The 19,766-nt window shown below is 42.3% G+C and overlaps 1 protein-coding gene across 1 annotated transcript in view; it reads right to left on the bottom strand.

Moving 5' to 3' along the window:
• The window catches only part of LOC121001312 (dynein heavy chain 5, axonemal-like), a 304,445-nt gene that overhangs the window by 220,716 nt on the left and 63,963 nt on the right, over positions 1-19,766 (bottom strand). Inside the window, 2 exon segments of the mRNA XM_040432320.1 lie at positions 18,398-18,537; positions 18,693-18,848. Of these exon segments, the coding sequence (XP_040288254.1) occupies positions 18,398-18,537; positions 18,693-18,848 (296 nt within the window).

A 19,766-nucleotide genomic window follows, 5' to 3' on the forward strand; every position in this document is an offset into this window, starting at 1 on the left:
TTGATTGCAACTGTTATATAATCAGCTTCTACACTGTCTGTATTGCCACATGCATTTCTTCCTGCAAGTAAATCTAAGCTCTGTATGCAAACGAAAGTAACCTTGCAGCAGCCATAACCAAACTAAATCTCTCTTGCTCCTCTTCCCACTGGTTGCCTAGGAAACCTGATCCCCAGGCCAGAACATTGATACATTTTTATGCAAACACAATACCTTGTAATTTAACCCTCTGCTTATCATCACAATGCACCAGCAAGGCAATATACAGTAGTGGCCAAAAGTTTTGAGAATGACACAAATATTAGTTTTCACAAAGTTTGCGGCTAAACTGCTTTTAGATCTTTGTTTCAGTTGTTTCTGTGATGTAGTGAAATATAATTACACGCACTTCATACGTTTCAAAAGCTTTTATCGACAATTACATGACATTTATGCAAAGAGTCAGTATTTGCAGTGTTGGCCCTTCTTTTTCAGGACCTCTGCAATTCGACTGGGCATGCTCTCAATCAACTTCTGGGCCAATTCCTGACTGATAGCAACCCATTCTTTCATAATCACTTCTTGGAGTTTGTCAGAATTAGTGGGTTTTTGTTTGTCCACCCGCCTCTTGAGGATTGACCACAAGTTCTCAATGGGATTAAGATCTGGGGAGTTTCCAGGCCATGGGCCCAAAATGTCAACGTTTTGGTCACCGAGCCACTTAGTTATCACTTTTGCCTTATGGCACGGTGCTCCATCGTGCTGGAAAATGCATTGTTCTTCACCAAACTTTTGTTGGATTGTTGGAAGAAGTTGCTGTTGGAGGGTGTTTTGGTACCATTCTTTATTCATGGCTGTGTTTTTGGGCAAAATTGTGAGTGAGCCCACTCCCTTGGATGTGAAGCAACCCCACACATGAATGGTCTCAGGATGCTTTACTGTTGGCATGACACAGGACTGATGGTAGCGCTCATATTTTCTTCTCCGGACAAGCCTTTTTCCAGATGCCCCAAACAATTGGAAAGAGGCTTCATTGGAGAATATGACTTTGCCCCAGTCCTCAGCAGTCCATTAACCATACTTTCTGCAGAAGATCAATCTGTCCCTGATGTTTTTTTTGGAGAGAAGTGGCTTCTTTGCTGCCCTTCTTGACACCAGGCCATCTTCCAAAAGTCTTCACCACCTCACTGTGCGTGCAGATGCGCTCACACCTGCCTGCTGCCATTCCTGAGCAAGCTCTGCACTGGTGGCACTCCGATCCCGCAGCTGAATCCTCTTTAGGAGACGATCCTGGCGCTTGCTGGACTTTCTTGGACGCCCTGAAGCGTTCTTAGTAAGAATTGAACCTCTTTCCTTGAAGTTCTTGATGATCCTATAAATTGTTGATTGAGGTGCAATCTTAGTAGCCACAATATCCTTGCCTGTGAAGCCATTTTTATGCGACGCAATGATGGCTGCACGCGTTTCTTTGCAGGTCACCATGGTTAACAATGGAAGAACAATGATTTCAAGCATCACCCTCCTTTTAACATGTCAAGTCTGCCATTTTAACCCAATCAGCCTGACATAATGATCTCCAGCCTTGTGCTCGTCAACATTCTCACCTGAGTTAACAAGACGATTACTGAAATGATCTCAACAGGTCCTTTAATGACAGCAATGAAATGCAGTGGAAAGTTTTTTTTGGGATTAAGGTAATTTTCATGGCAAAGAAGGACTATGCAATTCATCTGATCACTCTTCATAACATTCTGGAGTATATGCAAATTGCTATTATAAAAACTTAAGCAGCAACTTTTCCAATTTCCAATATTTATGTAATTCTCAAAACTTTTGGCCACGACTGTACAATCTGAGGAACCTAACACACAGCAAGAACCTGAACTTCTTTCAGATCAGGAGTTAAATCCACAAAGCCACATAAAACAAAAATGTTTAGCAAAACCAACTTGGAAAGTTCAACAGAACTATGAGGCTGACAAAGAGGAACTGCTGTGTAACATCAGTCACTTATGGTCTAACACTGTTGAATGCATGTCAGCTCTGTCTCAACCAACTCATGAGGTATTGCACCTAGAGGACACTGTTAAGCAATTGAATGCTGCTTATGAGAACTATCAAAGACTGTCTGCCAAATATGCTGATCTCTTAAAGCGGTACAACACAGAAGATTCCTTACAAGAATTAAAGGAATTAAATGAGCTCAATCTTGCAAGAGACAATGTAGTAATACAAACAAGGACAAAAGCAGAAGTAAAAATCTCCATGAATCCAGATCCCATCTCTCCACAACATCTAGGCGCTCCACAAGTTCTTCCAAATCTTTGCAATTAACATCTTCTATTCTCAGCCAACAACTCAAAGCCCACGCGGTTGCAGAAGCTTCTAAAATCCAGGCAGCCTTCGCCCAGAAGAAAGCAGAGATGGAACCTGAGATAGTAGAGATGGAAGCTGAAGATGCACGGAAGAATGCAGAGATGGAAGCTGAAGCTACACAGAAGAAAGCAGAGATGGAAGCTGAAACTGCAGAGATGGAAGCTGAAGCGCCAAGGAAGAAAGCACAGATGGAAGTTTTGGAAAAACAATGTGAGCATGCCAAAGATATGGCAAGACTAAGAGTCTTAGAGCAGGCCGCAAGTGACAATGAAAGAGGTATCTGTAGCAGTCACTCTGTTACATCTTATACATCAGATTCATCACGGACCTCTTCAGAACTCCATGACTCTGTCATAGCAGCCAAAGCACTCAACCAAGGTTTGTTCTCTGCACTTTCTCAAGCGGCAGAAACTGGTACGGATAGAAAAGACTTTCTGCCTTCCTATGGCACTAAACAGACACCTCCTAACAAACCCACTACTATACAGCTACAAACCAACACACCCTTGGGTCTGTACGCCAGATTTAATGTTAAACGCCTTAGCACCATCCTATGTTCCCAAGTCACTCAACCACTGCAACTAACTCTGTCCCACCTGCAACTGTATACCAAAAGTCTGAAAACACAGACATGTCACAGTTTGCTAAATACATGCTTCGCAGAGAACATACTAGGACGGGCCTCACCACGTTTGATGACAAACCTGAAAATTACAGAGGCCGGAAATTCACCTTTAAAGCCACAATCAGCGAGCTAGACATCACTGCTGCAGAAGAACTGGATCTACTCATCAGGTGGCTAGGTCCTCAGTCTGCCAAATATATTAAGAAACTCAAAACAGTTTACACTTCCAATCCTGCTGCTTGGAAGAGACTTGAATGAAGATTTGGCAGCTCTTAGGCCATCAAGGATTACAGCTAAAGACAATCTAAAGCTTCAAGAACTCAGTGATCTTCTACTAGAGCTTCAACTTGCTAAAGCTGACACCCTCCTACCTGGGCTCAGTTACCTCGACACCCATCGTGGCATCAACCCTGTTGTCCTTAAGCTACCATATAGCATTCAAGAAAAATGGGTTAGTCGGGGATCAACTTACAAGAAAAAATAAAAAAGTTGCCTTTCCTCCTTTTTCCTACTTCTGTGACTTCATAAGGGAAATCGCGGACTCAAAGAATGACCCAAGTTTCTTCTATGGTGACTGTAACCCTCTCAGTCCACCTCCTCCAGGACTTGCAAACACACGTATAACGCACAGAGACCGCAGGGGCCCAGTATCAGTGAAGAGGACTGATGTTCAACCTGCACCTGCTACGGTTCTTTAAAGGACTGGGCAAAACAAGAAACTTGAGGATCCAAATCGCCAATGTCCCATACATAACAAGCCACATCCACTTAAGAAATGCATCGGCTTCAGAAATAAACCTCTATAAGAACGTAAGGAACTTTTAAAGGGATTTGGAGTTTGTTTCAGATGCTGTGCCTCCACAAAACACCTTGCAAAGGACTGTCCTTAAATGCATGGAATGCGGTAGTGACAACCACGCACAAACCCTTCATCTGTACCAGCACGACTCTACTCCATCCAAAGACATCCCTCCTGGGGCAAAGCATGGTAGGGAGCACACTGAACAAACAGCTACCTCCACTCCAGTATTCTCTACATGCACTGAAGTCTGTGGGGAAGGACTTTGTGAGAAATCCTGTGCAAAGATAAGCTTGGTTCGTGTATACGCAAAGGGCCAACCTCAAAGGGCCATAAGACTGTATACCATTCTTGACAATCAGAGTAACCGATCTCTTGCAAGTACTAGGTTCTTTGATCTGTTAGGCATAGCAGGAGATGCTCTACCTTATATCCTAGGTACTTGTGCAGGCATTACAGAAGTCTTGGGTAGAAGAGCTAGTGACCTCGTAGTTGCTCCTCTCAATAGCAACATGGAAATACCCTTGCCTACTATCATAGAGTGTGATCAGATCCCAACTAACAAGGATGAGATCCTCACTCCTGAAGCTCCCTTGCACCATTCTCACTTGAATGACATAGCTAACCAAATTCCAGCCTTTGATGAAAATGCTGATATCCTGCTGTTACTCGGGAAATACATTTTAGGGGGGACAGGGTTCGCCATCAAATGAACGGCCCACATGAAGCACCTTACGCCCAGCGTCTGGATCTAGGCTGGGTCATCATAGGCAACGTCTGCCATAGCAATGCCAGGAAACCTTTCTCAGTTTCTTCCTTTAAAACACACGTTCTGCCAAATAGACGCACTACTTGTTTTCCACAATGAAAACATCACTACAGTGTGAAAGAAAAGCTCTGCAACAAAGGTAGCGCATCATACTAGATGATAGGAAAGCATTTATCTTCTGGGATGACAACATTGGTAAAACAGTGTTTTAGGTAACCACAAGAGACAACGAGTTAGCAAACACGATGAGTAAAGAGTTCTACCAAGATGATTCCAACAGCTGGGTGGCACCGCTACCATGCCGCACCCCAAGGAAGAGAATTCCAAATAATTGAAAACATGCAGATTTACGGTTCATCTCTTTAGAGCGCAACCTGTGCCGGAAACCGGAGATGAAGAAAAATGTTGTCAACTTTATGCAGAAGGTGTTTGAGAGAGATCATGTTGTGCCTGCAGCCCCTCTTACACAAGGAGAAGAATGCTGGTACCTCCCGTGTTTTGGTGTCTACCATCCTCGCAAGTCTGATCAGATTAGGGTGGTCTTCGACTCAAGTGCTCATCATGAAGGCATTTGTCTCAATGACAATCTTCTGACTAAGCCTAACATTCTAGGAGTCTTACTCCGCTTTAGACAAGAGCCAATTGCAATTATGGCCGACATCCAACAAATGTTTCATTGTTTCATCATCTGTGAAGACAATAGAAACTTCCTCAGGTTCGGATGGCACCGCAATAATGATGTCAACGACGAGGTTATAGACTATTGGATGAAAGTACACTTTTTCAGTAATTGTCCTTCCCCCGCAGTTGCCATTTACGAACTGAGAAAATAAGCCCAAGATGGCGAACAAGAGTTCGGGTCTGATGCACGTCAGTTTGTTGAAAAGAACTTCTATGTAGCTGACGGTCTCAAGTCTCTACCTACGAAAGAAGAAGCCATTGACCTTCTCACCAGAACTCAGAACATGCTCGCTACTGCCAACCTCAGACTACACAAAATCATCTCTAACAGCAATGAGGTAATGATAGCATTTCCTTCTGATAATCATGCTATCAGTGCCAAGGAATTCCAACTAGGGTCTGACCTTTCCCTCACACAATGCAGCCTTGGATTGCTGTGGGATGTTAAACAAGACACGTTCACATTTCAAACATCAGTCTGTGACAAGCCCTTCACAAAACGAGGAGTACTGTCTGCAGTAAACAGTATCTATGATCTCTTGGGATTTATAGCACCCTTTACTATTCAGGGCAAGATATTACTCAGACAAATTACTTTAGAGAACACTGACTGGGAGAACACAGAGGTGGGAATCCTGGAAGCAGTCCCTCCAGGCTTTGGAACAGTTTAAGATACCATGATCTTACACTCTTGCGTCCTTGAAGAATGCCACCAGAGTAGAGATCCATGTCTTCTCTGATGCATCCATAGAAGCCATAGCTGCGGTAGCCTATCTCCAAGTTGTACACCCCAACGGTGAAATAGGTGTAGGATTCGTCATGGGCAAGACCAAGCTAACGCCAAAGCCTGCACATACTTTTCCAAAGCTCGAACTCTGTGCAGTCATGTTAGCTGTTGAAATTGCTGAGCTTATAAAACACGAAACAGACTTCAACATTGACTCCTTTGACTTTTACACAGACAGCAAAATCATGCTAGGATACATACACAATCAAACAAGTAAGTTCCATGTGTATGTCGGCAATCGAGTGGAACGCATTAGGAAATTCTCCATTCCCGAGCAATGGCACTATGTACCCACTGATCTTAACCCTGCCGACCTAGGCAGTCGTGCAGTACCTGCTGCTTTTCTGGATACATCATGGATATCTCCACCAGTACTCTTGAATGACGAATTCTTCTCGAGCCCTGTAGAATCTACCTTTGAACTTATCCATCTGCAGTCCGATAAGGAAATCAAGGCCATTGTAGTTACACTTAATACCTCCGTGGAAGCAAAGGTAAAACTGAAATCTCACAGTTTTGAACGTTTTTTCCAAGTGTTCTTCTGCTGTAAAAGCGACTGCACGTCTTATTCACATTGCTCATCACTTTTCAAGCAGCATTAATACTAATCAAGAGTGTCGTAAGTGGCACATCTGTAAAGGGCCCCCCACAATTGCAGAGGTTAGTCAAGCAGAAAGGCTCATCATATAATGTGTCTAACATGAAGTATATTTGCAAGAGATTCACAATATCTCAAAGGGACTCAACTTATCTAAAGATAGTCCTCTATACCAGTTGAATCCAATAATCGATCAGAACAAACTACTTCGAGTTGGTGGTCGCATAGCAAGGTCTAATGTGATGAGTGAAGAGCAAAATCCCCTCATCATTCCAGGACATCACCACATTACTGCTCTGCTAGTCAGACATTACCACGAGCAAGTGCAACATCAAGGCTGTCACTTCACAGAGGGAACAGTACATATGAAAATATGTACAGTATATCCTCCATACTCCATGAATGCGTCAAGTGCCAAAAACTAAGAGGAAAACATCTAAATTAACAGATGGTAGAGCTTCCAACAGACAGATTAAGCACTGAACTACCCTTTACCAATGTCGGCATAGACATATTCGGCCCCCGGACCGTTGTTACATGTAAGACTCGTGGCAGAGTCGTTAACAATAAGCGTTGGGCTGCACTATTCACTTGTTTGAGCATTCTCGCAGTGCATATCGAAGTTATAGAATCAATGGACTCTTCTTGCTTCATTAACGCCTTCAGAAGATTTGTTTCCATACGTGGACCTGTAAAGTTACTTAGATCCGACTGTGGGACAAATTTTACAAGAGCAGAGAAGATAGGGAACTTCTTCAATGCCAACAAGTGTAAATGGGAATTCAACCCGCTATATTCCTCACATATGGGAGGCTCTTGGGAACGCATGATTGGGATTTCGAGAAAAATTCTGGACTCTATGCTGAAGGACCACAAATCTTCCCAGCTCACACATGAAGTCTTGGTCACCTTCTTTGCAGAGGTGTCCGCCATAATCAATGCGAGACCACTTGTTCCTGTTTCCTCAGACCCAGAGTCTCCAGTATTGCTAACTCCAGCCACCCTTCGAACACAAAAGATCAGAATAGCCACTATTCCTCCTCAGGACTTTGATTGTTCAAATGTTTACAAACACCAATGGAAAAGGGTCCAACATCTTGCTAATGAGTTTTGGAGTCGTTGGAAGATGGTGTGTACCTTTGCAACCTTCAAAGTCATCGAAAAATGGCAAGTCAGCAAACCCGACCTGCAAGCCGGGGACATAGTTCTCCTGAAAGAAAGGGATGCTCATAGTAACAATTGGCCTATGGGTCTTATTACAAAGACTATTCCAAGTAACGACGGCAAGGTGCGGAAAGCAGAAGTTAAGGTAATGAAAGAAGGTTCTGCAAGACACTACTTCAGATCCATAAACGAGATGGTACTGCTTCTGCCTAAACAGGAAGATGAACTCCTCACACCGACCTGATGCAAAGAGAGGTAAGAAGGACTGGTGGATGTTGCTGCCTTCCCCTCTGAAGACAGCCCTTCAAGTCAACTTGATTAAAGGGAGATAAGAAGGACTGGTGCTGTTGCTGCCTTCCCCTCTGAAGATGGACTCACGGATCAATCTTCCTCCTACCGCTGTCTACACTTTAAAGAGTACATCTACAAGTATTGTAGCAATGTTTTCCTTGTTGTTCCTTTTCATTTTGCAGATGTTCCAGAGGAAGAAACATCTATTATACATGAACTTGAACTAAAGTTTATTATTATTATTTTATTATGTTTATTATTAGAAATCATAGATTTCGACGGGGAGTATCATGTTACACATGCATGGTTTGCCTTTTTATCCTGTGTGTCCCTTCTCTCTTCCCTTTGTGCTGTCCTCTCTGTATAGTCTCCTCCCCTCCCTCCTTTGCATTCTGTTTTCACCCTTCATCTCATCCACATGTATTCTGTTAGCTGCTCACAGCATGATTTTTTGACCCTTCCATTTGTTCATCGGTGTATAATCTGCACAGTTTGGAATAAACTTCTTCACGATCTACAATGTGTCATTTGAATCGAGTCACTGTCAGCCAATTCAACTAAGATTGATGGTTACTGCTATCTCATCATAACTGTAAGTTACAGAGATCACACTTTCAATGCTTAGATTGGAGAGGCAGAACATCCTTACAAAGATAAATGTGGACCAGAACGATATTATTATAGTCCATGGGCAGTCCACAAGTCATTAAAAACTATGAGACTAAAGCAAAAGAAGTACTTACAAAAGCCACTTAACTTTTTATGTACATTAATTATATATAAAAAGTGCAAAACGTTGTTCAAAGGTGAATAAAGGCTTTTAAATTTTGCAGAACTAGTAAAATGTAGTTACTAGGATCATATATCATACCATAATTTCAAAGTGCTTTATATTCTAAGTCCTTACAACGAACCTGTCACTATTCTTTTTGACAGCCTTCCCAATGTGAGTGAGTTAATTTAATACAGGTTATACTGAATCTTTTTCCACAAAACTACTGTATGTGTATCAATCTGTAAAGTAAAGGTCCCTTTATACAGGACGACACAACAGGGGATTTTCAGGAAGTAGGCGTTCCTTCCCAGCAATGGCATGCTCGCTAGTGGAGGAGACCGCTGCATTTACATGTATGCGCAGTATGGGGAGGAGCCAACGCACATGATAATTTTTGTCTGCGTGAATGATCTATTACCCGAAGAATGAGTGCTTTGCTCGTTCGGTGGCATATTTACACTGCCACATAATAGATGAAGAACGTTCTTATGAACGCTTGTTAGCGATTAACTGTGGGATTCTCAGCCCGTGTAAAGGACCCTTAAGGAAGAACAGGAATTCATCATGGCTCTCATCCGCAACAGATTACTTGTACTAATAAAGCAACACATTCCAATTACAGAAGTATAATAACAAATTGCATTTTATGCAATCCTCTAACAGAATCCACAGGACTCCCCATATCTATTATTTGCGTAAAAAAAAATAAAAAAAAACATGTGCCCAACCCAGCCTAGCTGTTCTCACATTTGCAAAGGATTTTAACCACTTTCATTGTTGGCTCAGAGTGCAATATGGTCTATTTCTCCAACAGTATTACAGAGTCATAAAAACATTGTAAAAATGTTATATAAATGGAAAGTTAATAAAAGAGACATGAAGGTGAGGGATATTAGGGATCTTGACAGAATATGTATTGTTGTTTTTGTAAATTCGATTTTCATGGAGGAGGCAAATGATTTTCCAGTGCATGCAGGCTTCCAACCAGGAGGAAACACAGTCTAGTCTGTAAATAATTAATGAAGCCCCAAGGATAAAAGAAATGTTAGTATTTTGTAACTCTCTGGCGTGACAGTTATAGTTGCACGGTTTTGTCATACTACTGTTGTGTTAAAACGCAAGCAAAAACCTGAAGGGTAATGGTTCTGGGTACCGTTATCTAAACTGAAATTCTGTTTAACCACCTCAGCCCCCAGTGCTTAAACACCCTGAAAGACCAGGCCACTTTTTACACTTCTGACCTACACTACTTTCACCGTTTATTGCTCGGTCATGCAACTTACCACCCAAATGAATTTTACCTCCTTTTCTTCTCACTAATAGAGCTTTCATTTGGTGGTATTTCATTGCTGCTGACATTTTAACTTTTTTTGTTATTAATCGAAATTTAACGATTTTTTTGCAAAAAAATGACATTTTTCACTTTCAGTTGTAAAATTTTGCAAAAAAAACGACATCCATATATAAATTTTGCTCTAAATTTATTGTTCTACATGTCTTTGATAAAAAAAAAATGTTTGGGTAAAAAAAAAAATGGTTTGGGTAAAAGTTATAGCGTTTACAAACTAAGGTACAAAAATGTGAATTTCCGCTTTTTGAAGCAGCTCTGACTTTCTGAGCACCTGTCATGTTTCCTGAGGTTCTACAATGCCCAGACAGTACAAACACCCCACAAATGACCCCATTTCGGAAAGTACACACCCTAAGGTATTCGCTGATGGGCATAGTGAGTTCATAGAACTTTTTATTTTTTGTCACAAGTTAGCGGAAAATGATGATTTTTTTTTTCTTACAAAGTCTCATATTCCACTAACTTGTGACAAAAAATAAAAAGTTCTATGAACTCACTATGCCCATCACGAAATACCTTGGGGTCTCTTCTTTCCAAAATGGGGTCACTTGTTGGGTAGTTATACTGCTCTGGCATTCTAGGGGCCCAAATGTGTGGTAAGGAGTTTGAAATCAAATTCTGTAAAAAATGACCAGTGAAATCCGAAAGGTGCTCTTTGGAATATGGGCCCCTTTGCCCACCTAGGCTGCAAAAAAGTGTCACACATCTGGTATCTCCGTATTCAGTAGAAGTTAGGGAATGTGTTTTGGGGTGTCTTTTTACATATACCCATGCTGGGTGAGATAAATATCTTGGTCAAATGCCAACTTTGTATAACAAAATGGGAAAAGTTGTCTTTTGCCAAGATATTTCTCTCACCCAGCATGGGTATATGTAAAATGACACCCCAAAACACATTCCCCAATTTCTCCTGAATACGGAGATACCAGATGTGTGACACTTTTTTGCAGCCTAGGTGGGCAAAGGGGCCCATATTCCAAAGAGCACCTTTCGGATTTCACTGGTCATTTTTTACAGAATTTGATTTGATTTCAAACTCCTTACCACACATTTGGGCCCCTAGAATGCCAGGGCAGTATAACTACCCCACAAGTGACCCCATTTTGGAAAGAAGAGACCCCAAGGTATTCGCTGATGGGCATGCGAGTTCATGGAAGTTTTTATTTTTTGTCACAAGTTAGTGGAATATGAGACTTTGTATGAAAAAATTTTTTTTAAAAAAATCATCATTTTCCACTAACTTGTGACAAAAAATATAAAATTCTAGGAACTCGCCATGCCCCTCACGGAATACCTTGGGGTGTCTTCTTTCCAAAATGGGGTCACTTGTGGGGTAGTTATACTGCCCTGGCATTCTAGGGGCCCAAATGTGTGGTAAGGAGTTTGAAATCAAATTCTGTAAAAAATGACCAGTGAAATCCGAAAGGTGCTCTTTGGAATATGGGCCCCTTTGCCCACCTAGGCTGCAAAAAAGTGTCACACATCTGGTATCTCCGTATTCAGTAGAAGTTGGGGAATGTGTTTTGGGGTGTCTTTTTACATATACCCATGCTGGGTGAGATAAATATCTTGGTCAAATGCCAACTTTGTATAAAAAAAATGGGAAAAGTTGTCTTTTGCCAAGATATTTCTCTCACCCAGCATGGGTATATGTAAAATGACACCCCAAAACACATTCCCCAACTTCTACTGAATACGGAGATACCAGATGTGTGACACTTTTTTGCAGCCTAGGTGGGCAAAGGGGCCCATATTCCAAAGAGCACCTTTCGGATTTCACTGGTCATTTTTTACAGAATTTGATTTCAAACTCCTTACCACACATTTGGGCCCCTAGAATGCCAGGGCAGTATAACTACCCCACAAGTGACCCCATTTTGGAAAGAAGAGACCCCAAGGTATTCGCTGATGGGCATGGCGAGTTCATGGAAGTTTTTATTTTTTATCACAAGTTAGTGGAATATGAGACTTTGTATGAAAAAAAAAAAAAATCATCATTTTCCACTAACTTGTGACAAAAAATAAAAAATTCTAGGAACTCGCCATACCCCTCACGGAATACCTTGGGGTGTCTTCTTTCCAAAATGGGGTCACTTGTGGGGTAGTTATACTGCCCTGGCATTCTAGGGGCCCAAATGTGTGGTAAGGAGTTTGAAATCAAATTCTGTAAAAAATGACCAGTGAAATCCGAAAGGTGCTCTTTGGAATATGGGCCCCTTTGCCCACCTAGGCTGCAAAAAAGTGTCACACATCTGGTATCTCCGTATTCAGTAGAAGTTGGGGAATGTGTTTTGGGGTGTCATTTTACATATACCCATGCTGGGTGAGAGAAATATCTTGGCAAAAGACAACTTTTCCCATTTTTTTATACAAAGTTGGCATTTGACCAAGATATTTATCTCACCCAGCATGGGTATATGTAAAAAGACACCCCAAAACACATTCCCCAACTTCTACTAAATACGGAGATACCAGATGTGTGACACTTTTTTGCAGCCTAGGTGGGCAAAGGGGCCCATATTCCAAAGAGCACCTTTCGGATTTCACTGGTCATTTTTTACAGAATTTGATTTCAAACTCCTTACCACACATTTGGGCCCCTAGAATGCCAGGGCAGTATAACTACCCCACAAATGACCCCATTTTGGAAAGAAGAGACCCCAAGGTATTCGCTGATGGGCATGGCGAGTTCATGGAAGTTTTTATTTTTTGTCACAAGTTAGTGGAATATGAGACTTTGTATGAAAAAAAAAAAAATCATCATTTTCCACTAACTTGAGACAAAAAATAAAAAATTCTAGGAACTTGCCATGCCCCTCACGGAATACCTTGGGGTGTCTTCTTTCCAAAATGGGGTCACTTGTGGGGTAGTTATACTGCCCTGGCATTTTCCAGGGCCCCTAATGTGTGGTAAGTAGGTAAATGACCTGTGAAATCCGAAAGGTGCTCTTTGGAATGTGGGCCCCTTTGCCCACCTAGGCTGCAAAAAAGTGTCACACATGTGGTATCTCCATATTCAGGAGACGTTGGGGAATGTGTTTTGTGGTGTCATTTTACATATACCCATGCTGGGTGAGAGAAATATCTTGGCAAAAGACAACTTTTCCCATTTTTTTATACAAAGTTGGCATTTGACCAAGATATTTATCTCACCCAGCATGGGTATATGTAAAATGACACCCCAAAACACATTCCCCAACTTCTCCTGAATACGGAGATACCACATGTGTGACACTTTTTTGCAGCCTAGGTGGGCAAAGGTGCCCAAATTCCTTTTAGGAGGGCATTTTTAGACATTTGGATACCAGACTTCTTCTCACGCTTTGGGGCCCCTAAAATGCCAGGGCAGTATAAATACCCCACATGTGACCCCATTTTGGAAATAAGACACCCCAAGGTATTCAATGAAGGGCATGGCGAGTTCATAGAAAAAAAAAATTTTTGGCACAAGTTAGCGGAAATTGATTTTTTTGATTTTTTTCTCACAAAGTCTCCCTTTCCGCTAACTTGGGACAAAAATTTCAATCTTTCATGGACTCAATATGCCCCTCAGCGAATACCTTGGGGTGTCTTCTTTCCAAAATGGTGGGAAACTAAATACGGAGACAACATCTGGTCATTGAAGTCCACCCCTCCCATGAGCGCATTATAGTCGTGGACACAGAGGGGCTTTTCAATGACACGGGTTGCTCGCTCAATTTGGATTGTCGTGTCTGCGCAAATGGAGGAGAGCATGTAAACGTCACGCTTGTCTCTCCATTTCACCGCGAGCAGTTCTTCGTTACACAAGGCAGCCCTCTCCCCCCTTGCAAGACGGGTGGTTACAAGCCGTTGGGGGAAGCCCACGCGACTAGTTCGCGCGGTGCCACAGGCGCAAATCCGTTCTAGAAACAAATGCCTAAAGAGGGCCACACTTGTGTAGAAATTGTCCACATAAAGATGGTACCCCTTGCCGAATAAGGGTGACACCAAGTCCCAGACTGTCTTCCCACTGCTCCCCAGGTAGTCAGGGCAACCGACCGGCTCCACGGTCTGATCTTTTCCCTCATAGATCCGAAATTTGTGGGTATAGCCTGTGGCCCTTTCACAGAGCTTATACAATTTGACCCCATACCGGGCACGCTTGCTTGGGATGTATTGTTTGAAGCCAAGGCGCCCGGTAAAATGTATTAGGGACTCGTCTACGCAGATGTTTTGCTCAGGGGTATACAAATCTGCAAATTTCTGGTTGAAATGGTCTATGAGGGGCTGAATTTTGTGGAGCCGGTCAAAAGCAGGGTGGCCTCTGGGACGGGAGGTGGTGTTGTCGCTAAAATGCAGAAAACGCAGGATGGTCTCAAATCGTGTCCTGGACATAGCAGCAGAGAACATGGGCATGTGATGAATCGGGTGCGTGGACCAATATGACCGCAATTCATGCTTTTTTGTCAGGCCCATGTTGAGGAGAAGGCCCAGAAAAATTTTAATTTCGGAAACTTGGACTGGTTTCCACCGGAAAGGCTGGGCATAATAGCTTCCCGGGTTTGCGGTTATAAATTGTGTGGCATACCGGTTTGTCTCTGCCACGACTAAGTCCAAGAGCTCCGCAGTCAAGAACAGCTCAAAAAATCCCAGGGCCGAACCGATTTGAGCCGTCTCAACCCGAACTCCAGACTGGGCGGTGAAAGGGGGAACTACTGGTGCGGCTGAAGTTGGTGACTGCCAATCAGGATTTGCCAGCACCTCAGGGACTCTAGGGGGTCTACGGGCCTGTCTGTGCGGTGGCTGCGACGGGGTAACTATTGCACGTGCCACCGTACCAGCTTCAACTGCCCTTCTGGTGCTCGCTACTTCACCAGGTTGTACGGCAGTGCTGGTACTAGGTCCAGGAAGGGCTGCGCTGCTGGTGTATGCCTCACCACGTGATCCGGCAGCGACAGCCCCACTCTGCTGCTCTTGAAGCGGATCCTGCGCAACCTGTGGTCTAGCGACACGGGGCCTGGTACGCCTGGTGCTATCAGGGACCTCCACCTCCTCGTCCGAACTTTGGGTCAGAGAGCCACTGCTTTCCACAGGTTCATATTCTGACCCGCTAGATTCGTCAGATGAGGGTTCCCACTCCTCATCCGACTGGGTCAGAATCCTGTAGGCCTCTTCAGAAGAATACCCCCTGTTTGACATTTTGGACTACTAAATTTAGGGGTATTCCCTGACACTACCCAAGAAAAAAAGCAAGCCTGTCTTACAAAGGGGAGGCTAGCGAAGTACCGGAGCCACTGATTTTTTTATCGCCGCAGTGCGTGTAAAGTGAATGTGCAGTGATCAAAAAATAATAATTTTTTGTCACTGCGGTGGGGCGGGCGTGGGTGAACGCACGTGTGGGCGACCGATCAGGCCTGATCGGGCAAACACTGCGTTTTGGGTGGAGGGCGAGCTAAGGTGACACTAATACTATTATAGATCTGACCGTGATCAGTTTTGATCACTTACAGATACTATAAAAGTACAAATGCTGATTAGCGATACGCTAATCAGCGAATAAAAGTGACTGCGGTGCGGTGGGGTGGGCGCTAACTGACGCTAACTACCTAACCAAGGGGCCTAAACTATCCCTAAAACCTAACAGTCAATACCAGTGAAAAAAAAAAAGTGACAGTTTACACTGATCACTTTTTGTCTTTCACTAGTGATTGACAGGGGTGATCAAAGGGTTAATTGGGGTGCAGGGGGGTGATCTGGGGCTACAGTGAAGTGTTTGGTGTACTCACAGTGAAGTCTGCTCCTCTGCTGGATCCAACCGACGAAAAGGACCAGCAGAGGAGCAGAGAAGCCATATAACAGATCATATTTACTAATATGATCTGTTATATGGCTTGTGATTGGATTTTTTGAAAATCGCCAGCCTGCCAGCCAATTATCGTTGCTGGCAGGCTGGTGACGAACTTGTTCTTTAACTTTTGCCGGCCCGCGATGCGCATGCGCGGGCCGGCTTTGAGCGAAATCTCGCGTCTCGCGAGATGACGCGTATATGCGTGACTCTGCGCAGTGCTGCCACCTCCGGAACGCGATCCTGCGTTAGGTGGTCCGGAGGTGGTTAAAGGGAACCTGTCACCTAGAAAACGCATATTAAACCACCAGCATTACCTTATTGCAGTCTGTAGCATGATTCCAAAGTTGTCTGTGTCTTTGCTGTAAGATGCAACAAAAATCTGAAAAGAGACTTTTATTCACCTGCCCACGCTATGTAAATTATCGTCTTGAAGTCAAGAGCGCAGCGCATTTCTCACCTGAAGTAAAACTCACTGCGCCCTTTCCAGTCCCTTAGTGTTTTATTGATAGAATTTGAGTGTCCAACATTGAAGAAATTGGAAGTTCTATCAATCAAACGCTAAGGGGAGAGAAAGGAGAAGCAGTGAGCTCACCTACAGATGAGATCGGCGCTTCAAGACTGTAATTTACATAGCGCGGGCAGTTGAATAAAAGTCTTTTTCAGACTTTTGACGCATTGTACAGCAAAGACACAGTCAACATTGGAATCATGCTACAGACTGCAATAAGGTAATGCTATGGGTTTTATAGGTGACACGTTCCCTTTAACAGCAATGAATGACTGATTTACAATGAAGAAAAGAAAACCTAAACATAGACATGTTATAGAGAGGAAATATTCAAATATATGGCTTTGCATGCAATGGGAAATTACCATGATTTCAAGATCCAATCCACATCCTTTTTTATGCAATTAAATGACCTACACCAGTACGTGGAGAAATATACAAATGCAGTTCAATGTGAGTACCCTGCCAAATAGTACCATAAGGGTCCATTCACACGTCCGCAAATGGGTCCGCATCCGTTCCGCAATATCGGGAACGGGTGCGGACCCATTCATTCTCTATGGGGTCAGAAGAGGTGCGCAAAAAAATAGAGCATGTCCTATTCTTGTCCGCAATTGCCCGGTGTATTGCGGATCCGCAATTTGCAGATCCGCAATACACTACGGACGTGTGAATGGACCCTAAATCTCAGCTTCAGGTATGTGAGTATAACCAGCATGGGACAGTTAAAAATAAAACAAAATCTTTAATTAGATGATTGTGAAAACAAGGCTTAACCCTCTAGTGTTAATTCAAAAACAGGCAGATGGGACCTCTGCCAGATTTCAATACTGGAATTAAGAATGCAATTGTGAAACAGGCCTAAAACATAGGTGCGTCATATAGGGCGAAAAATACAGTATGTACTATTTTACAACCAGTCTATAATAGGATTGGTTTAGTCTTAATTTAGACATGCTATCTTGGGCCTTGTTCTTCCATAAACTTGTATGTTATAGTTTGGCACATATTACCGTACAATAGTTTAATTGTAATTCCTTCCTAGTCATATACAATTCCTTCCTTGTCATATACAATTCAAGCAATATATTCTCTGTTTTTCCTTGCCCCACAACTAAGATTCCTTAAAGTAACCACTCTCAGAAGCCTGGCCTATAGGACAGAAAAGTACTTACTTCAGCATTACATAGCTCATTGCAAATGAAAGCTGTTTTACGTATTGTAAAGGTGGAACATATAGGTGGAACCTATACACATTCATAGCATTTGCTGTTACACTTAATTACATTCATTCTTTACACTGTTTCAGAAGATGAGTCTATTCTTAACCACTGGCAGCTTGGGGTTTTTGCTGACAACCACAGGTCTTTGCTCTGGTTACTTTTGATGCTGCGGAAATTCTACTACAATTGATTTTCATTTTGTAGAAACGTGGACACCATGCAGAACATTTTTTCTCAGACAATTTTTTTTTTGTTTTCTTTCTTTTTCTATTTGGTGTTAAGCCGCAGCAAATGCACTCAATGCCACAGGACAACTGTCCATCATTCATCACTAACATTTTCAGTTTTAAATATCTTTAGGTGATGAAAGCTATATCAGAGAAATTGTATCTGAGCTTATAACCGAAGAGAAGATGTAGCGTCCACAAGGAGAACAGTCACAGACTGCTATAGCAATTTATCAGCTTCCTCAATACAAGCTGTCCCACTTAGGACAAGGACTAATGAGCCCAAGTGTAGTTGTGCACAGTGCTGCATAATTTGTAATCATTATTTACATACATGAAAATATTATGATACATTTTACTTTAATACTTATATACGTACATAATATATACACATTTATTTCTAGAACAAATACAAACTTTAGATCAAGAACTTACTTTATTTGTTGCATTTTAATCTGCTGCTCTCTAGTGGCAATGCTGTGTATGGCATCTGGGATTTCAAAGCCCATCTTATGAAGATATTTAGTTTCATATAGAACTTCCAAAACTATAGGATCCAGGTTAACATACAGTTCCTACATATTAACAAAACAAGTATTTAATATAGTTTAAAGTATTAGAAGATGTACCAGCCTTATCATGAGAACCTAAGTAATAAAACATATTGTAACTAAAGCAATGTCTGACAAAAGCTTCACTGGTAAAGATTAAATTGTATTGCACTAAATACCTTTGTGTCAGGGTGTCTAACCAACAAAGATGCATACAGTCCAGTTTTGGCCACTTCCACACATTTGCACCATCCTCTGTAATAAAGCAGCTCAAACTCCATTAGGACAGCAGCCATTTTGTTGTAGCTCCGGATAATTTTTTTCATTTCAATGCCCTAAAGATAAGAAGCAGGCTTATATCATTACAGAATATTATATATATATATATATATATATAGGACTAGTGAGTGCTGTCTATCTCAGGGTTTATTCATACATTACAGATTTGTTGTAGAAATGTTTGCAACTGTCCCATTCATCTGAATAGGGTCGGCAGAAATCCATGCACATGCTGCAGATACAGCCCTATTCAGATGAACAGAACAGATTTTCAGTTCTGCAACATACCAGTTGTGTGTGACTATACCCTAACATGTACATTCCGGCCGGGAGTTGCTCCAGTTCCACACCAATTACTTTTAATTTGTGGCCTATAAATTGTGCTACCATCAATTTTATGCTAACCACAAATGGTCTTTCTAAAAATGGTATACATTTACCTATCTAGAACTGTCATATATACTGTACATACTGTCTATACCCTTTGCAATTAGCACATATATAGAGGTCATGGGTATCTGAAGGGTTCTGACCTGCACAAATATACCCACTTCTTCTGGCATCCTTCACATCCCCTGCTTCTGCCCAGGGATAACAGAGCTAATAAGCTCAGTTACTGGGCAGATTAGGTACTGATGACCACCACAATCGTCCCATCACAGTGGTCATAGAGAAGTAACATATTTTGGTATAGGAATATGCTTGATTGTGCTACTAATCAAAAAACTGTAGCAGGTAAAGTTTCTTTTTCATGTGTTACCATATTTTTTGGACTATAACAAGCACTTAGGATTTGGAGGAGGAAAATATGAAAAAAATATTTTCCATCAGACCTCAGAACAGACCCCCATTCTTCATCAGACATGACGGTGCACAGCAAAAGGTCATAGTGCTCGCCTGTGTGCACTACCTCCTGCCGCTGTGTGCAGTCAGAACACCACAGCGGGACCCAAAAGAAGACCAGAAAAGGTGAG

Source organism: Bufo bufo, chromosome 5 (assembly GCF_905171765.1).
Source record: "Bufo bufo chromosome 5, aBufBuf1.1, whole genome shotgun sequence".
In the NCBI taxonomy this organism is placed as follows: domain Eukaryota; kingdom Metazoa; phylum Chordata; class Amphibia; order Anura; family Bufonidae; genus Bufo; species Bufo bufo.